This window comes from Scylla paramamosain, chromosome 26, assembly GCF_035594125.1.
Source record: "Scylla paramamosain isolate STU-SP2022 chromosome 26, ASM3559412v1, whole genome shotgun sequence".
In the NCBI taxonomy this organism is placed as follows: Eukaryota; Metazoa; Arthropoda; class Malacostraca; order Decapoda; family Portunidae; genus Scylla; species Scylla paramamosain.
In genome coordinates this window covers 5,606,671-5,627,500 of record NC_087176.1, presented here as the reverse complement: position 1 = coordinate 5,627,500, position 20,830 = coordinate 5,606,671, and the positions used below count along the sequence as shown (strand labels likewise).

Genomic DNA, 20,830 nt, shown 5'->3' with positions numbered 1-20,830 from the left:
CCTCCTCCTCCTTGTCTTTCTCTTTCTTAGTTCTACATCCTCCCTTACCATCTTCCTGCCCTCAAACCAACTTCATATCATTCTTTATTTATTTCCTTGGTATTTTATTATGTTATTGTTTTATTTATTTATTTTTTTCTTCGTTGTCTTTCCCTCTGAGCTAGTTTCGTTCTCCGAAGCCTATTATTGAACGTCTAACCATCCTTTCTTTATTAATTTATTTACTAGCTTTCTTTTTTTACTCATTTGCTTAGTTATTTTGTTATTTCATCTATTTATATACTATTTCCAAGCTTTGTCTTCCCCGCGGGCTACACTTTCGCAAACAAATCTAGAAATTAACTCGTAATTAACCTTTTTTTTTTATTCATTTGTTTATATATCTATTTACTACTTTTTTTTCAGCTGTGTCTTCCCCGAGGGCTACAGTTCCGCACACAGAAGCACATGCTAGAGCCGCGCTTCCATCCATTCCTGGTGACGAAGGAGGACGGCTCTAGGGCCCACGGGTTCGCCTACGTTTTCTACGAGGAGGTCAACTCGAAACAAATTTGCACAGCCATGCACACACTCCAGGTAAGACGCCTCCCCTCCCCCCCTCTGCGGCCCTCCCTCCCCACGGCTTAGGCTGAGTTTGTGACTGTGCGTGTCTGTGAGTTCTTAGGCTGATTTATTTATTCCTGTGTGTGTGTGTGTGTGTGTGTGTGTGTGTGTGTGTGTGTGAGGAGAGAGAGAGAGAGAGAGAGAGAGAGAGAGAGAGAGAGAGAGAGAGAGAGAGAGAGAGAGAGAGAGAGAGAGAGAGAGAGAGAGAATAAGTGCTTACGAACCACTTTTGTTCCAGTTATAAATTATTACAAGATTACAAGCAACCATTAACTTTAGATGTCCTTCACACACACACACACACACACACACACACACACACACACACACACACACACACACACACACACACATTGAAGGTAGATTAAGAGTATTCTTTATAGGTCTCAAAGTAAATTCACGCAGAGCACGGAACGAGAATTCGATTTAAGGGAAGATCTCAGAGGTGAATTTAGCCTAATAGTACAACATTAATAGAGAACACGCCAGCGGACAGCAGCACGCCGATTTTCACCGTTGTCTCCGTCTCTTTGTGCGCGCGTCTCTCCGTGTACCGTTCACATTATCTTTCTTTTGTCCTCACCCAAGCCCCAACCATCGCTTGAGCTTTTGTTATCCTGTATGTAATGATTCCTCTACCCCAGCTTCTACCGATGGCCAAGAAAACTAAGTTAATAAATATGATAGGAAAGAGAGTGACAAGTTTCTTTTGATAATAAGTGAAGAAGACAAGGGTTAAGCGCATTTTTTTCTTCATATGTGATTTACTGCAGGTTACACGATGCTAACAGAGAGAGAGTTGTAAACGCACACACACACACACACACACACACACACACACACACACACACACACACACACACACACACACACACACACACACACACACACACACACACACACACACACGTAGACACAGATAAAGTAAGTACTTGTGAACTACTTGTGTTTCAGTTATATAAGACTAACTATAAACTGTAGGCGCCCGCCACCAAAGACACACACACACACACACACACACACACACACTAAAATTGGAAAGATGGATCTTCCAACATGTCTAAACAGAACTTCACGCAGAGTACAAAACGAGGAAAATACTTGGGTAAAATTGAGGTGAAATTATCAAGTTCAAATAGGGATTACGCCAGTGATAACAGCAAAAATTCCCTAGTTTTTCACTGTGCTCTTATGTAGCTGCGCACGCATGGATTTTCATGTAACAATCATATCCTATTTTTCTTACCTAATCCCCTCCCCTCCCCTTCATCTCCATCACTGTCCTGATGCATCCTCTCCCTCTGGTCCAGCGCACAGCTTCCTCAAGGCTAAGAAAATCAAGATCATTATTATAATAAAAGAAAATTACAAGTCCCCATCATTAGAGCGTAGTAGACAATAGTAATCTGCAAATACCATATTATCTTATTTTCCTCAGCCAAGCCCCGGCCACCGTACCAGGCCCCACTATCCCAATCCATTCACTGCCTCTAGTTAAGCGTACTCTTTGCCCGATGCTAAGAAAACTAAGCTAATAAATACGTTTAATAAAATGTAATCGCAAGTTTCCTTCGTAACAAGTGAAGAATACAAGCGTTTAGAAAAGCAAGCCCCTCCTTATCCTTCTACTTCCGTCGTTGAGGCCCACCCACTGCTTGAGTCCTTACTGTATCCCGATGCCTTCCCTCCCTCTAGTCCAGCGTACAGATTCTCCAAGGCTAAGACAAGAAAACCAAGCTATATAATGCAATGAAAGACAGTTATCATTTTCCTTCATAATAATGAAAGGAAACAAAAGATTAAGCAAAAATTGGAAAACTTGGATAAGTAACTATTGTTTTTTTGTTTTTTTTTTAAGTAACTAATTGTCTCCATCGCCTATGTTTTCAGTTAACGTATCATTCTTCTTGGTATTAGATTCGCTGTAAAGGTCAGTATCTTATCTTGACAGCTCTTCTCCTGTCATCAAACCTCTTGAAAGCCTCCGGGATGAAATGCCGCGTGACCTTTGAAAGTTCTTATTCACTGAGGGAATTACTTGAACATTATGGGCCTGTGATACATTAATAAGGTTCTAATAATTAATTAAAGAAAGACCAGCTAAAAAAATATTAGAATATACTAGTGTTGCGTGCACTAAGTTAGCCATTAAGCGCATCTACCAAGTGTTGCGAGCACCCCGTGCAGTGAGTGAGTTGCCAGTCTGTCACCTATCAAAATTCTCTCTCTCTCTCTCTCTCTCTCTCTCTCTCTCTCTCTCTCTCTCTCTCTCTCTCTCTCTCTCTCTCTCTCTCTCTCTCTCTCTCTCTCTCTCTCTCTCTCTCATTATGTGCAGTCCAGCCAACCATTCAGCATATTACTTGAGCAGAAATAGGATCATAGTACATGATTTACCTTTTTCCAAGACAGTACTGACATTCCGTGATGGCTTTCATTTTCAAACACTCCCTCTTTACAAATAACCGAGGTAGGACCGACAACTGAGAAAATTTCAATAGGCTCTAACTAAAGTTACACTTTTTTTTTTTTACGGTTGTAGTGACAGCTTAACAAGATTTTTTAATTATTAGCAGATGAAACAGTTAAGAACTCTGCTAATTATATCTGTGGCATTGGAAAATTGTCATGATGAGAGAACAAGGCGTTTCTGAATACAGGCTTTAGTCTACACACACACACACACACACACACACACACACACACACACACACACACACACACACACACACACACACACACACACACACACACTAATTTTAATACATTTCTACCATCCCACAGTCAGTGTACCTCACGGAGATGTCAAGCAGCCACGGCAAGAGCAGCACAGGTACGCCCACCAACACGAGGGACACGCGCTCACTCCCCAGGCAATTCCGTCTCTCCTCCCCAAAGTCCCCTGCGGCACTCCACTTCTACGACATCACCAAAGACCAGCTGTACGTCACCAAGTGCATCACCTTAGTTGGCCAGCATCCCTACGTGTATGCTGCCAGAAAGTTCCTCAAGGAGCTGTACAGGTGAGGAATGACTCGATATACTTTATTAGGTTTACAGATGAGGTTTTCCATAGTCTGCCTCATGTAACTTGTTTTTTTTTTTTTTTTTTTTTTTTTAGATTATCTCTACATTTTATTATTTATTTATTTATTTATTTATTTATTTACTTTTTTTTTTTTTATTTATTTTATTTATTTATTTATTATTTATTTTTATCTATTTTATTTATTTATTTTTATATATTATTATTATTATTATTATTTTTATTTTTCATTTATTATTTATTTATTTATTTATTTATTTTATATTTATTTACTTGTTTATTTATTTATTTATTCTATTTTATTTTATTTATTTGTTTATTAATTTTATTTTTTTTTTATTTTGTATTTATTTATTTATTTTATTTCTTTATTTCTTTATTTATTTATTTATTTTATTTTATTTATTTATTTATTTATTTTTTTTTTTTGTGTGTGTGTGTGTGTGTGTGTGTGTGTGTGTGTATGTAAATTGTTACATCTTCTCTTGGGCTTTCAGCAGAGACACTGGCTAATTGATGATGGGTTTCTGTACTCACCTTTAGTGCATGAATCTCTCTTGGTCTTCCTATTCACAGAGTTTCCACAATGGCCCAGGTTGCACATGCTACATACCAATTAATTTCTATTATGATATTGTATCCTCAGTACACACTGTTATCTCCATCCATCATTCCTTCTCCATCCCTCACTCATCTGCCATCCATTCTTCATATATAGGCCTGTATTCAGAAACACTGCTTTCTCACCATGACTATTTTCAAAGGCCACAGAGAGGGTTAGCCAGATTGTTAAGAGTGTTTCTCCTGTTGATAATGTAAAAATACTGTTAATCTGTCACCAGAACTGTGAAAACACAATTAAAAAGTATCTTCAGTTAGAGCCTTTTGAAAGTAGTCAGTGTGCAGCACAGTAGTGTTTCAGAATATGCTCCTGACTCCCTTGTCTGTCCTCACAGGTTCTTCATCCAGTGTGAGAGCAGCTCAGTGAGTCTGGAGTCACACGTGTACAACCTCCTGTATGAGGTGCCGGCGCCCCCAGCAGGCCGCTGTGTTGCCTTGTCCTGTGTTGGCCGAACCCACATCTGCCAGCGCCCCACCAGCCATGAGCTGCCCCTGTTTGAGGTAAGGGGTATTTTCTTGATTATGAGGTGAGGGATGTCCTCTTTTCTGAGGTGAGGAGTATTCATTTTTGTCTTGTCAAATAGTAGGGCTAGTGAGTGGGGTTGTGGTGATGATAGTATAGTTGAAGCAAGAGAAGACTTTCTGTTGAAATCTTAGAAAAATAAAGTTTTCTTGCATCATCCTGAGTGTTATCGTCACCACAGTCCTCTCTATTAAGTTTCTTTATATACACATAGCTGACTAATGTGCAAACAAGGGTCTGTTCATCAGTAGTAAGCAATAATGAAACTTTTGCTCCACTATTCATAAGACACCTTGCAATCACAAAGAATCAGTGTAATGGAGTCTGTTAAGTTGGAACACCAATAACAGCAAGTTTTCATGTGATAATATAAGCATCAACTTACATAATTAACACAACAAATATTTCCTGACCTATTACAAGTGCTGAGCTAGAATGCAGTCATGTTGACTCATATAATAATGAGAATATCTTCACCATATGCTCTAATTTAAGACTTTGATTTTTGTCCTGCAGTATTCGCTGAGGGAGTTTTTCCTGTGCCTGGGTGTGGAAAGTGTGGTGCAGCTCCTGACGTGTGTGTTGATGGAAAATCAAGTCATTCTGGTCTCAAGCGGTGAGTTGTGACGTACCTTGGGTCTGTGGCCTCTCACTGGACCATATTCTGAAAAAAATTTGTGTCACATCTCCACTACTTTCAAAGGGCTTTAATTGAAGTTACATAGGTTTCAAGGGTGTTTTTAGGGTTCTGGTGACAAATTAACAAGATTTCTATATTATTAATAGGAATACACTCTTTAGAACCCAGTTAATCAAATTTGTGGCCTTTGGAAATAGTCATGGTGAGAGAGCAATGTGTTTCAGAATATGCAAGGATGTGCAAGGATGAGATGCAGGGAGTCAATACAAACATAAATTGATTTAGTATGCATACAACAACAGGCTCCACATTAGACTATAAGATTAACATAGCAAACATTTTTCACTGTTTATTCCAAATGTCTCAAACTGTCACTGTATCATATGGAAAGTTTGTGAAATGAGGTATTGCTATTACAGAGACTGCCATGTGTAGGCCTGATGGCTTCTTGCAGCTTACCTCATTCTCTTATGTTCTAATGTTTTCTCTGTTTGTATCACTAACCATCATAACTGTCCTCAGACTACTACAAGCTGATGTTGGTGGCGGAAAGCATCTGCACCCTCATATTCCCCTTTGTGTGGCAACATGTGTACGTCCCCATCCTGCCATCCTCCCTCCACCACTTCCTGGATGCCCCAGTGCCTTTCATCATGGGCCTGCAGTGCTCACATGACTCCAGGGACACCATACAGATACCCAACGAAGTAAAGCCCTCCTCTCATCTCCTCTCACTTCTCCTTTCACTTTTAACCAAGAGTCAGGGGTTAGCACCATGTATGAGTTTCCTCCAGTTGTTTCCATCCCTTGCAGCTTCCTCTGTGACTCCCATCCTTTGCAGTTCTATCACAATTCCATCCCTCCATCTCACTCTCTGTCTTCCCATTGATCTTCTTCATTCACCTGGTTTTCTCCAGGCTCTTTTAATTAGTTCATCATCTCCTTTCACTACCTTACCTTTAGTTATTAGCCTCAGTTATTTGTTCTTATTTTTTATCTAGTGGTATCTTCCATTGTGTATACAGTCTTCATTTCAGAAAAGTCATGTGTATAGTTTGTATGTATATATATATATATATTCTTCAGCCATGCTTCCTATCTTTTCATTCACTGCATATATCTCTTTACTCGTCAGGCAAACCTTTGTCTGGTGGATGTGGATGAAGGAACAGTAGAGGTGCCAGAAGACCTCCCACAGTTCCCCCATCGAGCAGACTTCATCCAGGAACTCACTCAGCTCCTCAACAAGTGGGAAGTGCCAACTGGGAAGCTGGACAGGTATGACAAAGCTTATGTTTGCTGAGTGGAGAGACACAGCTGAATTTAGATTTCTTTTCAGTGAATGCATGTAACAGCGATTCTGCATGTAGTGAGATGAAAGCTGTATTACCCTTATGGGAGACATAGAACTGTTTTATGCCATGTGAGAGATGCAAGACTATGTGCCTATCTTAACTCCTTCCCTCTGTCCCAATGCTGTACAGATATTTGTCTTTTATTACAGATTTTGAATTATGCATTTTCATAGAGGAAAATGTTTTTTATGGTAAGGTATTTCCATTAGTGATTAACTTAGAATGCTAATAAGAGCCTGACATTTTGATCCTGCTGTTTCAAGGATCGCAGTGTAGTATACTGTAGGTCAAGCTGGACTGTGGACCAGAATTCACAAAGGTTGTGCAGGTACTGTTTGCTCATTAGTACATCAATAGAGTGGCATTGTGCCTGATATGTTAAGGCCATGGGGGGCTGACCCTTTATAGGGAGAGGCTATCCACCACCCTAGACATGTAGCAGCCCTGACCCTGTGCCCTTCCCCCTTCCTTGTGCCCTTTCCAGGAAGTCAGCTGCCCAGGGCTCCGGGGCAGACCACTGGACCTCTGACTACCAGAGTGGCACCATGCCGACCAAACTTTCGTGGTGGGTGTGAGAATTGTGACTTTTGCTTGCTGAACTATCTCAGATTTTAGGTTAACTTTTAGGTAGCTCATAATTAATTTTCATCTGGCTTTTCTTCATTATAAAGTGTTGCATTTGGTATTAAGAATGTGAAAAAAGAAAATGTAAATTAAACCTTTCCCAAAAATTTACCCAAACTTATTTTCATAGAGATTTTATGTCAGTTTAACTTAAAGAGGCAAGAGAGTAAGTCACCAATGGTGTGTTCATGAGCACCTGCACTGATGTGGCCCAGACAAGCCTGATGTAGGTATAGCTGAGAATTCCTGTTGCTTCACTATATGTCAGCCATTTTAATACCTGTCCTAGACAATGATGGAGGTGGTTGAACTAAGATATGCCTTTTGTATTGTCTGTTAATGCTGTAAAGGTTTGTCATCTACTGATAGCATTGGAAGGAAGCTGATTCTGTGGTGTGGTGAAGGAAAAGTTCTAAGATGTGTGTTTGAAGTATTTCACCATTATCTTACACTTAGGAAAATTAAATTGAGTGACATCACTGTTTAAAGAGAGAATGAACAGAGAGAAAGGAGTTTAGGATTGAAAGACTCAAGAAAGGAGGAATAAGAATGGATAATAAATTAAGTTAATAGAAGCATTGAATAGTGGATGGCAAAATACAGAGTTATTAATGGTGAGGAGGTTTTCAAGACCTTCAAAAATACTGTTGCTTGTGAGAAAGTGGTTCATGTGAAAGTGGTGACATTTGGAGAAAAAAAAGAAAAAGAGAAAAAGGGGAATGCATGGTGAGTTTCTGTCTGTCTCACTGTCCAGGAGTGTCCTCAAGCAGACAACCAAAGCAGAAGAGCCTCTACCTCCCCCTATCCAAATATTCCTTCCTGCTTGTTCAAGGACTTGGCCTCTGTTAACACTTCTTTCACCCATGTACTCCTTTATCCTTTATACTTCTTTATGTACTCCTTTATACTTCCATCTTTCAAGTGGCCTTCTCCTGCTGTCACCTTCACCTTCACTCATGTACACTCCTTAAAGACTCCACATTTCATCCTCTCACTGTGTTCCTATTCACTCACTCCATCACTTCACAACTTACACTCATATACTCATATACTCATACCATATCTCTCACATACACATGGTCATTGCTGCTAACCCTCCTTGTTCATAGCACACCTCACTCACACACACACTCATTGGTGCCACCCTCCTTGTTGCAGGAACCTCAACGAACACCACAGCCAATACAAGTACAGGAGGCGGCGCAAGTGTTCCTGGTCCCACGACTCAGACTCAGGGGTGTCCAGCACAGAGGGGTCCATCAGTGGCTCTCACTCCTCCATCGCTTCTGTCACTACCTCGTCCTCCCCATCACCACTGCAGGGCTTCATCCCCACCAGCAACAAGATGCATGGCTTTGACCCCTTCCACCTCTCACCACAGCTCAAGGAGATCACTGCTATTGCCAAGAAAGCTGGTGAGAGAGAGAGAGAGAGAGAGAGAGAGAGAGAGAGAGAGAGAGAGAGAGAGAGAGAGAGAGAGAGAGAGAGAGAGAGAAAAACACTCTTTTATTCCAATTTATCTATCTACCTATCTATATACCAGGCCAGCAGTCCCATACTGTTTGATCTAGACAAGGCATCACACACACACACACACACACACACACACACACACACACACACACACACACACACACACACACACACACACACACACACACACACACACACACACACACACACACACACACACACACACACACACACACACACACACATTATTCACACTCTTATCCCTGTCCAGTAAATGATCAAAATAAAAACAATAAAAGCAATAAAGAATTTTTAGATATCTACTCAACTTTATTCCTTGGTGAGAGAGAGAGAGAGAGAGAGAGAGAGAGAGAGAGAGAGATTCTTTTATTCCAGTGAATGATTACAAGTGATCTACCAAACGATCTACTCTAAATGCACAACCACAACAGAAGCATCTCCATTTCCTTTTGCCCTTACACACCACTTACCATGTCTCCTCTCTAATATATTCCACCACTCAGTTCTCATGTTTTATAGTCTTCCTGTCAGACACACAGCATCTTCTCTGTCCTAATCCTCCTTGTCATCTTGCTTCCTCCCATTCTCTTCACTTACCCAAACTATCAGTATTGTGTTCACCTCTGCCAATCCACAGTTTACTCCTTCACCTCTAACCAAACCTTTCATATTCCCCTTCATCCATCCAGTTCATGCCACAAGCACCTCTCAAGTAATTTGTTTCCATTTATTCTCATTCTCTTCACATGACCTGACTATCAGTATTGTGTTCACCTCTACCATTCCACAGTTTGTTCCTTCACCACTAACCAAAATCTTTCATCATATACCTTTCCACCATCTGTCCTATTCATGCTACAAACACCTCCCAAGCCATTTATTTTAGTTGCCTGGATCTAGACACATGTTTACTTCCATTCTCCTCACATGACCTAACTATCAGTATTGTGTTCACCTCTAACTGAACCTTTCATATACACCTTCATCCATATATTTCATGCCACACACCTCACAAGTCACTTATTTCTGTTGCCTGGATCTAAACACCTGTTTGCTTCCCACAGGTGTGTTTGACTCAGAGGAGGTGGAAAGGATCAAGCAGGAAGGCGACCCTGAGATGCTGGAAGAGCTGAAGTTTAACAATGCAGTGAGGGAAGTGTTCCTCAATCGTTTTGTCCACATGTTCTGTGCCTATGATCACTTTGTCATCCAGCCAAACTGTCAGGTGGGTATTCTTGTAGTGCCCCTCTTGCATAGAAATAAGAAAAAAATTAGGCACTACTTTGATATCTGCTCATTGCATTCTTTACAGTTTCCTTACATACTTTTATTGTAAAGTGATGATTCTATTGCTTTGTATTCAAGTCTTAGGGATGTGTTGGTCATCATTCCCCATTTGTGTAGCTGTTCACATCCCTCCATCCTTTTCCAGCAGGGCACAGACATGGAGCAGTGGCTGAGTTGCCGAGAGACAGTGCAGAACTTTGACAAGGCCACATTCCTCTCAGACCAGCCAGAAGTCCACCTCCCATTCCTCTCCCGCTTCATTGAGACGCAAACCTTCACCTCCCTCGTTGACCACAAGATTCTGGCTAACTGGGGCAAGAACAATTCCAACCTGAGTATCTTTGAACTCCGCATCAAGTTACTAAGGTGTGTGGATGGCAACTGGGATGACCTGGGAATAAAGTAATGAACGGGATCACATAACATGAGAGGAAAGCTGATTACTGAGGAAGGACAAGGAAGGAATGAGTTGAATATCTACAGCACGAGAAACATGGAGGGTTTGACAAGAGAGAGAGAGAGAGGGATTAGCAGAAAAGGAAAATGGTATAATGCTAAAAGGAAAATAATAACTCAGCACAACACTTACATTAGTTTAGGCTTGATGTTGAATTTTAATGTTAGCTGACAACTCCTGTTATCTGTCTGTTCATCTATCTATCTATCTACTTACCTACCTATCTATCTATATATATATTTTAATCTATCTTTCTATCCACCTATCTGTCTGCCTGTCTACCTGTCTGATGCTTCACTCTTCTGATGATAATAAAACTATCAGTGACAATCAAAATCCTTACAAAAGTCCAACACACAGTCGTCAGTAGCACATACTCAGAACACACTGACTGTCACAAGAATAAGAGGCCAAATTAACACCGCATGAACCCTCCAGCACACATTTATAGATAGCACAAAATCAACACGCACACACTGACAGGAATAAGAAGCCAAATTAACACTATATGAACTCTCCTTCCTTACTTGACAGGGCCTGATGCAGATGCCCTCCTACAATACACACACACTACAGGAATAAGAGATCAAAGTAACACTACACAAAGCTTCCCCAGTGACAGCCTTGTGCAGACACCTTCCTACAAAATCAAGACACAGGAATAAGACACTAGATTAAAGCTACATGAACTTTTCTCCCACACTAACACCCTCCTACAAAACACCCACAGTGCAGCAGGAATAAGAGGCCAAATTAACACTGGATAAACTTTTCTTCCTAACAGGGACCGGTATGACGACAGTTTGGTGCGGACGCCTTCCTATGAGACCTGCACGACCATCAAGGAGACGGAACAGATCCTGGAGAAGCGGCTGGCAAACATCGACTACCGTGCCCCCCTGCCCCAACCCATGGATCCCCAGGCAGAGTCCTGCACTCAGTTCAACCCGGGTCACTTTCCATTGCTTGACAGGATTGCTCTCAACAAGGAGCCACATAAGTAAGCCCAGTTTTCTTTTCTTTTTTTTTTTTTTTCTTTTCTTTTCTTTTTTTTTTATTACTAATTTTATTTTATTTTTTATTTATTTATGTATTTTCATTTGTGTAGTTCTATTTTATTTTACTTTTTTATTTATTTATTTATATTTGTTTTTATTTCTTATTTCTTTACATCCATATTCTCAGCAGATTTTTTTTATAGGTTAAGAGTAATGGGTTTGATTTTTTCCCCTTTTTACACTTGACATAGTATTGATTATGATGCCTGTGAATTTATTTGTCTTCTCATTTTCACTTTATGACATATTTTTCAGTTTTGCCATGATATATTTCTCTTGTTTTCCTCTATTCATTATACTTCATGATCATATTTTAACCAAACCGTCCAAACTGTGTGGCTGATCCCCATAAAGTGAGGGCAGGAGTACTTTCTCTTCTCTATCTGGGTGCCAAGGGGCTAATAGGGGTGTGAATGTGAAAGTTGTCCCTTTTTTGTGGGGAGACAGCCTTGGTATATGTATGTATGTATGTATGATATCTTACTGTCATTTGCCCGAATTTTATTTAACATTTCCCTGCACTGTCTCCAATTGTTATAAAGACTATTGCCATGGTTGCTGTCTTCCACGAAAAAAATGGCTCATATTCAGAAATTATATACTCTCTCACCATGACTATTTTCAAAGACAACAGAGATGATTAGCCATGTTCTCAAGAGTGTTTCTTCTGTTAATAATGTAGAAATCTTGTTAATCTGTCCCTAGAACCATTGAAATACCCTTATAAACATATGTAACTTCAACCAGAGTCTTTTGAATATAGTGGAGGTGTGGCATGGAAGTGTTTCAGAATATGGTCTGATGTAACACACCCTTCACCTTCCACCCAGAAGCAAGAAGCGCAGCAGTCACGCATGGCGGCGGCGTGAGCGACAGGAGCGCCACCTGGAGCACACGGGTTTGTCAGGCGACCAGCGGGACAAGGTGATACATGAGGCCAAGTCAAAATTGCAGCCCAAGTTAGCAGACATGTCGCCGGCCTACATGGCACAAACCAATTGGAAGTTTGTGGAGCAGCTCCTCAAGGTGAGCACCAACTTATGCTTTGTGATGTGTTGTTTTGTGTTACTTTGAGTGAAAAAATATACTATGGGATGAAATAAGTATCACCCTTGTTATTTTTTAAGGTGAAATTTGACAAGCACATCTTTAATTAGAGAACATAGCAAGTGTGCTGATAATCTTGCCTCTGTACAGGTTTTCAATTTGTCTTTGTTCTTTCCACATCTTATAAATTCATTTCTTTTCTCCTCCATTTTTTAAGATGGCATCACAATAACATAATTTGAGAAGTACGATCTCTAGTAGAAAATATTGCAAGTGTGTTGATGAGCTTACTCCTCTGCAAGTTTTACATTTTGTCTTTGTTCTGTCCACATGTTATAAACACTGTTCATTTCATACATCCCCTTCCTTCCAAATCCCCAATAAATATCACAGCAAGTTTTCCATTGGTCTTTGTTCTTTCCACACCTCCACTGTTCCTTTTCCCTCTGTACACACCCTTCTAAATCCCCAGTAACCCCCCTTCCCTTCCTCAGGAGTGCAAGAACCGCACCAAACGCATGCTGGTGGAGAAGATGGGGTCTGAGGCAGTGGAGCTAGGTCATGGGGAGGGCAGTCTGGTGGGGGTGGAGGAGAACACCCTCATTGCCTCCCTGTGTGACCTACTAGAGAGGGTCTGGGCTCATGGGCTGCAGAGTAAACAGGTACTCACCACTTACTGTCCCACCTCAACACCAAGAGATCACTTTTTTTCTTTTCCCTTTGTTTATGCAAGAGGGGCACTGTCCTATGGTAACAAAAACAATAAAAAAAAAAAAAGGCCCATTGAAGTGCCCATCCCTAAAAGAGTTAAAGATTATTTCCCAAAATTGTGGGATAACCTGATTAATTGATTATGAATTAAGAGACTTTGGTGCCTGTATGAATTTTCACATAGAAGAATTTTTATTTATTTATTTATTTATTTATTTTTTACATTTCTAATAGGCTAACTAGTAATATTTATAGAATGTATGATATATATGGTGTGTGTGTGTGTGTGTGTGTTCAGGTTTTGGAGCTTCATAAGTTTTATAGAGTATATGTATACTAGGAGATGAAGTGTGAGTATACGAGTATGTTGTGGTTTATGGTGTATATGAATGTAAGGATATCAAGTGTGAGTGTGTATTTTGGTTTTATGGTGTGTATGAACTTTAGGATCCTAGACTAAGTGTGGTGTGAGTGTGTATGTTGGTTTTAGGGTGTATATGAACATGAGAAGACTAGAGTGCCAAGTATGAGTGGTGTGTTTAGTGTTTTTATGGTGTACATGAACATTAGAAGACCAAGTGTGTGTGTATGATATATTTGTTACCCCAAACATTTCTGCCACAGGGTAAATCAGCATTGTGGTCGCACTTGCTCAACTTCCAGGAATTAGAAGATTGCAACGACTCCTCAAAACCCGACAACCCAAACTTCTTGTCCCCAGGTTAGTGTTGCTGGCGACACAGACCCACTCATAGACTTATGAGGTCATTCATAAATCCATTGAAAAACCCTGCTAAGTCCTTATGTATTTTGTAGCCCTTTCATGTTGTCAGGCCCCTTCAATGGAACCATCTGCCTATCTGTGATCTTATGAAATGTGGTAGAGGTGATCCATTTTTCTTCCCTTAGGGAACCTGTTTAAAGATCTGTGCTCCTTCCTCCAGTGTTAAGGTGCACAGGGATGGGTTAGTGGTCAGTTGTGTGTGCTTCATGGGGCTTATGAGTGGCACTGATATTTATTTATTACATGTTCATGTTAGCTGTCTTTTGATTCAACAAGTCAAATATTTTTGTATTATTTTCAACTATGCTGGAAATCATTTGCTCTTATTTCATAGTTCTGATATAGTATTTTTTTTTGTGTGTGTAATCTTTGCATATAATACAAATGAATCATAATATTATTTCATCAGATAATATGAACATGGAAAAGATTTCTCTTGATACTTCCTAAGATGATTTATTGTGTAACTTGTTACTTGACAACATTTAATTACATAATAATAATGTTTCCCTCTTGTGTTCATCTTGGAATAGCTTTCCCCTTTGGTCACTGACAGCTGAAGAGTGAACACACCCATAGACTCTTGAACTTTAGGATTCCATGAATTTTAGTTTCTCTTTTAGCCCAGCATCACTATTACTACAATGTGTGCAGACATATGGAATTGTGTTTTCACTCAGAATATAGACTGAACTGTATTTTTGCTCTTTGCTAGTGGCAGCTGACCACAGTAATGAAGTCAGTATAAGAAGATGATGAATATAAAAGTTCATACCAAACTGTGTTATGTGATGCTTAATGAAGGCATCTTCAATACAAGACTGCACTGAGTTTGCCAAACTTGATGGATTGCTGTTGTGTATTGTTGTGTTCACATAAATTTAAACTAGTATTACTACTTCTACTACTGCTTATCATATATTATTAAGAAAGCCACTCACAATTCATAAACTTAATGTACATATCAAGTCACACGTGCTTTAGGACATTGTACTCATGCATACGGCTATCAAACTTTTCCATGCCTGCCACTAACCACCTGTCTCTCCCGTCTCTCTCCCCATGCAGCAATGGCCTGGTGCATAATCAGGAAGCGCATTGATTGTATGTGTTTACAGTGTTACTAATTGTCGCATGGATTAACTGCACATTTCGTTTTGAATGGCTGATAAATAAATGCACATAGAGGTTAAATCACACATTTAATACACTCATCACTGGTACTGTTTTAAATTTGTTTACTTTCAAGGTTGATGGTTGTTTTATATTCATAGGATTTGTATTGCACTTTGCTGTTTTTTTTGTTTTTTTTTTTTTTAGTTGCTTTTTGCTTTATGTTTCTCTAATTTTGTATTAAACTGTACATAGTATTGTGCCTCTCTATGTAGGTTAGGTAGCAAACAAGAATCCAAGTGTGTGTCTTCACATGACTTGTTTCTCAATAATCCCTAGTCAAGCCTCTTTATAAACCTGAAAATGCACATAATTTTGTTGGTAAGGTTGTTTAGATGTGTACAGTGTATGCAGTGTAGCAGCACAAGTAAGAGGGACTGTCTCCAGAGTGCAGGCAGGAACTGCACTCTGTTATTGAGACATTAAAGGAAATGGGCAAAGGAGACACGGGGAGGGTCAGCTGCAGATCTACAGCGCCCCCTCACTGCCTTTTTGTACCTCAATGAGAGTGGCCTGGCCCTAGTGGCAAGCATCTACTGCCCTCTCCTACCTCCTCCTATTTAGTATATATTTGTTAAGTTCTGCTTAATAGCCTTTGTTCTAGTTTCATTAGTCTCTAAACTATCAATCCCTTATCTCAAATCATAACCTCTAGCCCTTCATAGAAACAGATCTAGTTTAGTAAAGAAATTTTCAAGCACCAAAGCTTGCACTGCATGCACTAGTTCATCATTGCTATTGCACTGTTTTGGAAAGAGTGAGACCAGCAATGTTTGCACCTCAGAATGTCATATTTGTGTGATATTTTTTTCTGGTGAGGAAGACTTGCTATGATGGCTTTGTAAACACTGCTAGTGGTGCCTCAACACAGCCATGGTCAGCATTGCTTATCCTTTAATGCTCAGTGCAAGAACAGCTTCATGCTCTCTCCTTCCTTCCACTAACACAAGGATAATTTTCACTCACAGTGGGAAATTAGCACTGAGAAGAGCATGTAATTATTTTTCAGCTCTTCAAAACACTTCACCAAAGATAAGCAGCTTGTCACCCTTGTCGGAGATTGTCTTATCCATTAGGATGGGTAACATTAGTGGTCTTGGGTATCTGGCATCACAGTTAGCAAATAATTTTGGTAAGTGGTTTCACTGATTTTTCATATAACCTTTGATCTCACCTATCTGATTTCCTCTTCAAATTTTACAGTCAGATGCCTATTTATCTCTCTCACTCTAAAGTTTTCTAAAATAAAATAACCTCTAAAGAAAATATCCTGAAAATATACCTTCTTTGTGGAAGTAACCGTTTTTCTTCCTTCTCCAGCTGTCAGCCTCAACAGAGGATTGTTGTTCTTCAGAGACACCTCACATAACTATTCATTGCAGACTAGCACTTGTCTGCTCCATTATATTATTATGTTTATTGATAAATGACTTAACATATTTGGATCTCACACTTCCACTCACTCAAGATTCTCTGGTACTTTAATACACTACCAAGACTCAAAAGAATGTCATACCTCTTTTATTCCCCATCTCCTCTCTCACTCTCCTCCCCAAGACCTGTGTTCCTCTCTCTGCCACTGCATGGTGTTGTTTTGGCTTGTGTGAAGTTGTGTGTTTCAGTGTTTCTGATTGTCAGTTTTATCAAGGATGCTTCATTTGCTTTTTTATTTATGTTCAGTTTGGGTTTAATTTGAATTTTTTTTTTTTGAGTGATGTAGAAACAGTAGCAAACAATATTGGAAGTCATGTAGAAGCTTTGCTCTTTTTGTGGGAAATTTGTGATATAACTCACTTGATGAGAAAGGAAACAAAACACTTCCTGACACATGTTACTCACAGCACAAAGACAACAGCCTCACCTCCAGGTGTGGCACAGGTCAAGGTATGTTAAGAAAATTAGATAAAAAAAAATGGAAGCAAAATGGAAGACTAAGGAGCACAAAACATTATGCATTAAAATGGATCTAAAAAATTTAGATCATGACTAACTTCAAAATACTTTGCAAGTTATAATGGCAAATTAGTTGAGGCCAAGTAAAAAAAGTAGTGTTTCAAAGATACTATCTTTGACAGACATCAAAACTTTTTTTGTCAAACATATACTGGGTGTGCATTGCAACAACATTTCCTTATTTCAGTTTGGAGAAGACTGAACAACTAAAATTAACTTAGATGGTTTAAGGATCATAGATAGAATTTCCTTTTCTTCATGCCATCCCTGCCACCTCTCCCCACCAGACCTCTCCACTGTGGCCCTGGAGACTGAGAGTGCCCCTGCCTCCCCCACCAAGTCTTCAAGCAACACCAACAGCCTGCAAAAAAAGCCCCTGCAGGACCGCTGGCCCCCAGACCGCAGCGGGGAGAGACGGTCCCGCGCCCAGGACTCCTCCTCAGGGGTGCCCACATTGCGACCACTCCCCATCTCTGTGACCTTCGATATGCGCAATGTTCTGGCCATGACAGAGATCAAGACGCACATTGGATATGCGAGGGCCTGGGTGCGGCTGTCCCTGGAGAAGAAGGTCCTGTCCAAGCACTTGACAGTCCTGCTGGGAAACAGCAAGCTGCTGCAGGACCTTTACAAGCGTTACGCCTTCCTGCGCTGTGAGGATGAGAAGGAGCAGTTTCTCTCCTATCTGCTGTCACTCAATGCAGTGGATTACTTCTGCTTCACCAACACCTACACCACCACCAGTGAGTGTTTCAACCCTTAGCTCTTTCACTGGGACATGCAACAACTCATAGCACTAAGAGCAATGCATGGAATCCTTGTAAGCATCCACAGGAAAGAAAGGAATAAAAAAAAGAGTAGATTTAGCAATGTCTTCCCAGTGTAGTCTTTGGAGGTGGCTGTAGGACAAGAAAATATGTCTCAGAGTCCTTAACAATTAAGTAAGGATATGCCAAATAGCAGTAAAAGGGTTAAGCAGTGATGTTGGTGTGACTCATGTCTAGTCTTGTCTGGTCCTTTTATTTATTCTTTTTATATAAGAATAAATATATTAAATGAAAAAAGGCCCACTGAGGTGCCAGTCTTTAAAGAAAAAGGGCCAGAAAGATTATCCAAAATTTGGGAGATGTCTTGGGATCTCCCTCGTAAAAGAACTCAAGTCATGTGTTCTAGTTTATGCTAATACCTTGTCATAGGAACTCTTGAAGGAGGCAGCTGAGACTGCAGCTCATTTGTGCCTTTCAGTGGTGCCATACAGGGTGGTGATATTCCCCTCCCGCAAGTTGAGTGGTGCCAGTACATCATCCAATGCCTGGGTCAGTTTGGGTGGCACTCTAGGACAGACCTCCAACATTCCAGTGCCAAGGAACCAAGTGGAGCTGGTGTTTCAGGTAAAGAGGCTGCCAGTTTGAGTAATGGTGGTGGTATAAGTAGTAATTGCTAACACACAACTAGAGCAATTATTCTGAATTGCTTTGCTGTCTCTCCACATCTATTTTAAAAGCCACATAGATGATTCCTTGGGTTCTCAAGAGTGGTTCTCCTGTTGATTATGTAGAAATATTGTTAATATGTCACTAGAACCATAAAAAAACTTTTTAGTTTCAACTAGAGCCTTTTAACAGTAGTGGAGGCATCTCACTGAGGTATTTGAGAATGTGGTCGTAAGAGTGGCCAGTTTAGCTTGTCTAAATGTGTCTCTCTCTCTCTCTCTCTCTCTCTCTCTCTCTCTCTCTCTCTCTCTCTCTCTCTCTCTCTCTCTCTCTCTCTCTCTCTCTCTCTCTCTCTCTCTCTCTCTCTCTCTCTCTCTCTCTCTCAATGTTAAATGAATGTGACAATACTTCAGTGATGTTGCAATGAGGTCTGACTATATGAGTACATGTACTATTGAGAAAACTCTAACCTGTTATAAATCTTAGTGATGAGCATGCAAAACCATGTGTGTGTGTGTGTTAGTTATATATTTTACATGAGGATTAAATGAGGATTAACACTTTTTTATGGTGTCAAAATAGCTCACCATTTTCTTGCACCAGGTTTAGAGTTTTCCTAGCAGTACATAATTATCCAAGACCTATATCAGGGAATCAACTTTTAGTGATAAGAAATTTTGCTTTGTGTCAAATCAATGTGACATTACTTGAGGTGACATTGAAAGAAGGTCTGACTATGGCTTGTATTCAGAAAACTCTAACCTGATATAATCCTGGTACAATTCTCCTGTTGATAATATAGAAATCTTATTAATCTGTCACTAGAACCATAAGAACACTAAAACCTGTGTTGCTTCAGCTAGAGCCATTATGAAAGTAGTGGAGTTGTGGTGCAGAAGTGCTTCATAATATAGTCTTATGTGTATCTATTCATGATAATCTAAGACCTCTGTTGGGGAATCAACATAAAGGCCACAATTTCTCCTGGCAGCACAAGAACCTGGGGCTGCTGACCACACTGCGCATTGGCCATGACAACACCGGCATGTCCCCCAAGTGGATGGTGGAGCATGTTCTGGTGAGAAACGAAGTCACCGGCCACACCTGGAAGTAAGTGTGTCATGGAGTTGTGATGTGTGTGTGTGTGTGTGTGTGTGTTTATTTATTTACCTAGTTGTATTGTACAGGGCAAGAGCCAAAGCTCATTTTGTCCTGTCTCAATAACCATATTTATCCAGTTTCTCTTTAAACATGTATACACTGTTTGTCACAACCACCTATTCCATCATATCATTCCAGATTTCAGTATATCAATATGAGAAGCTGTATTTCTTGATGTTGCCTGAAAATCCACTCTTCTTTATTTTCTTCCCATGCCCCCTTGTCTGTCTCTCCCTTCTCCATCTGTGGTACCAAGTCATTTCTGTCTCTTCTTTTATATTTACTTATTTGTACATTGTTATCAGTTGTCCTCTTTCTCGTCTCTCTTGTAGTGTTGGTAATTCCATCTCTTCAAGTCTTTTTTCATAAATTAAGTCTTTCAATTTTGGTACCATCTCTGTCGCTATCCTCTGTATTCTTTCCAGTTTCCATTTATCTTTTTTTCTATGTGGAGCCCAAACTACTGCTGTGTATTCCAATTCAGGTTGTATCATGGTTGTTATAATTTTCTTCATCATTCCTTTATCAAAATAATTAAACATCACCCTAATGTTTGTTAACAAGCTGTATGTAGAGTCGAATATCCCATTTATGTGCCTTACAGGTGATAGTGTGTCCTGGACCATTACTCCCAAATCTTTTTCTTCATTATTTTTCATTATTATTTCTCCTCCCATTTGGTAATTCCATGAAGGTCTCTCTTTAATTTTTCCTATTTCCAACATGTGGCATTTTCTGTCATTAAATTCTAGTTTCCATCTTTGGTTCCATGCATGTATCTTTTCAATATCCTTTTGTAACTCCTTGCAGTTAGTTATTTTCATCCTTTATTATTTTCATTATTTTTTGCTTCATCAGTGAAA

The 20,830-nt window shown here is 39.9% G+C and overlaps 1 protein-coding gene across 5 annotated transcripts in view; it reads left to right on the top strand.

Annotated features, from left to right (window-relative positions):
- LOC135113641 (DENN domain-containing protein 5B-like) overlaps positions 1-20,830 on the top strand; it is a 54,882-nt gene that overhangs the window by 28,853 nt on the left and 5,199 nt on the right. Inside the window, exons 3-20 of one of the 5 annotated variants that reach the window (XM_064029054.1) lie at positions 406-576; positions 3,385-3,623; positions 4,603-4,768; positions 5,307-5,406; positions 5,953-6,137; positions 6,566-6,708; positions 7,270-7,350; positions 8,568-8,824; positions 9,968-10,128; positions 10,339-10,556; positions 11,432-11,647; positions 12,536-12,731; positions 13,247-13,414; positions 14,088-14,184; positions 16,430-16,552; positions 17,661-18,116; positions 18,619-18,764; positions 19,798-19,916. In XM_064029054.1, the coding sequence (XP_063885124.1) occupies positions 406-576; positions 3,385-3,623; positions 4,603-4,768; positions 5,307-5,406; positions 5,953-6,137; positions 6,566-6,708; positions 7,270-7,350; positions 8,568-8,824; positions 9,968-10,128; positions 10,339-10,556; positions 11,432-11,647; positions 12,536-12,731; positions 13,247-13,414; positions 14,088-14,184; positions 16,430-16,552; positions 17,661-18,116; positions 18,619-18,764; positions 19,798-19,916 (3,242 nt within the window). Of the gene's footprint in view, positions 1-405; positions 577-3,384; positions 3,624-4,602; positions 4,769-5,306; positions 5,407-5,952; positions 6,138-6,565; positions 6,709-7,269; positions 7,351-8,567; positions 8,825-9,967; positions 10,129-10,335; positions 10,557-11,431; positions 11,648-12,535; positions 12,732-13,246; positions 13,415-14,087; positions 14,185-15,315; positions 15,352-16,429; positions 16,553-17,660; positions 18,117-18,618; positions 18,765-19,797; positions 19,917-20,830 lie in introns of all 5 variants that reach the window. The other 4 variants (XM_064029055.1, XM_064029053.1, XM_064029056.1 and 1 more) reach the window with 4 other exon arrangements.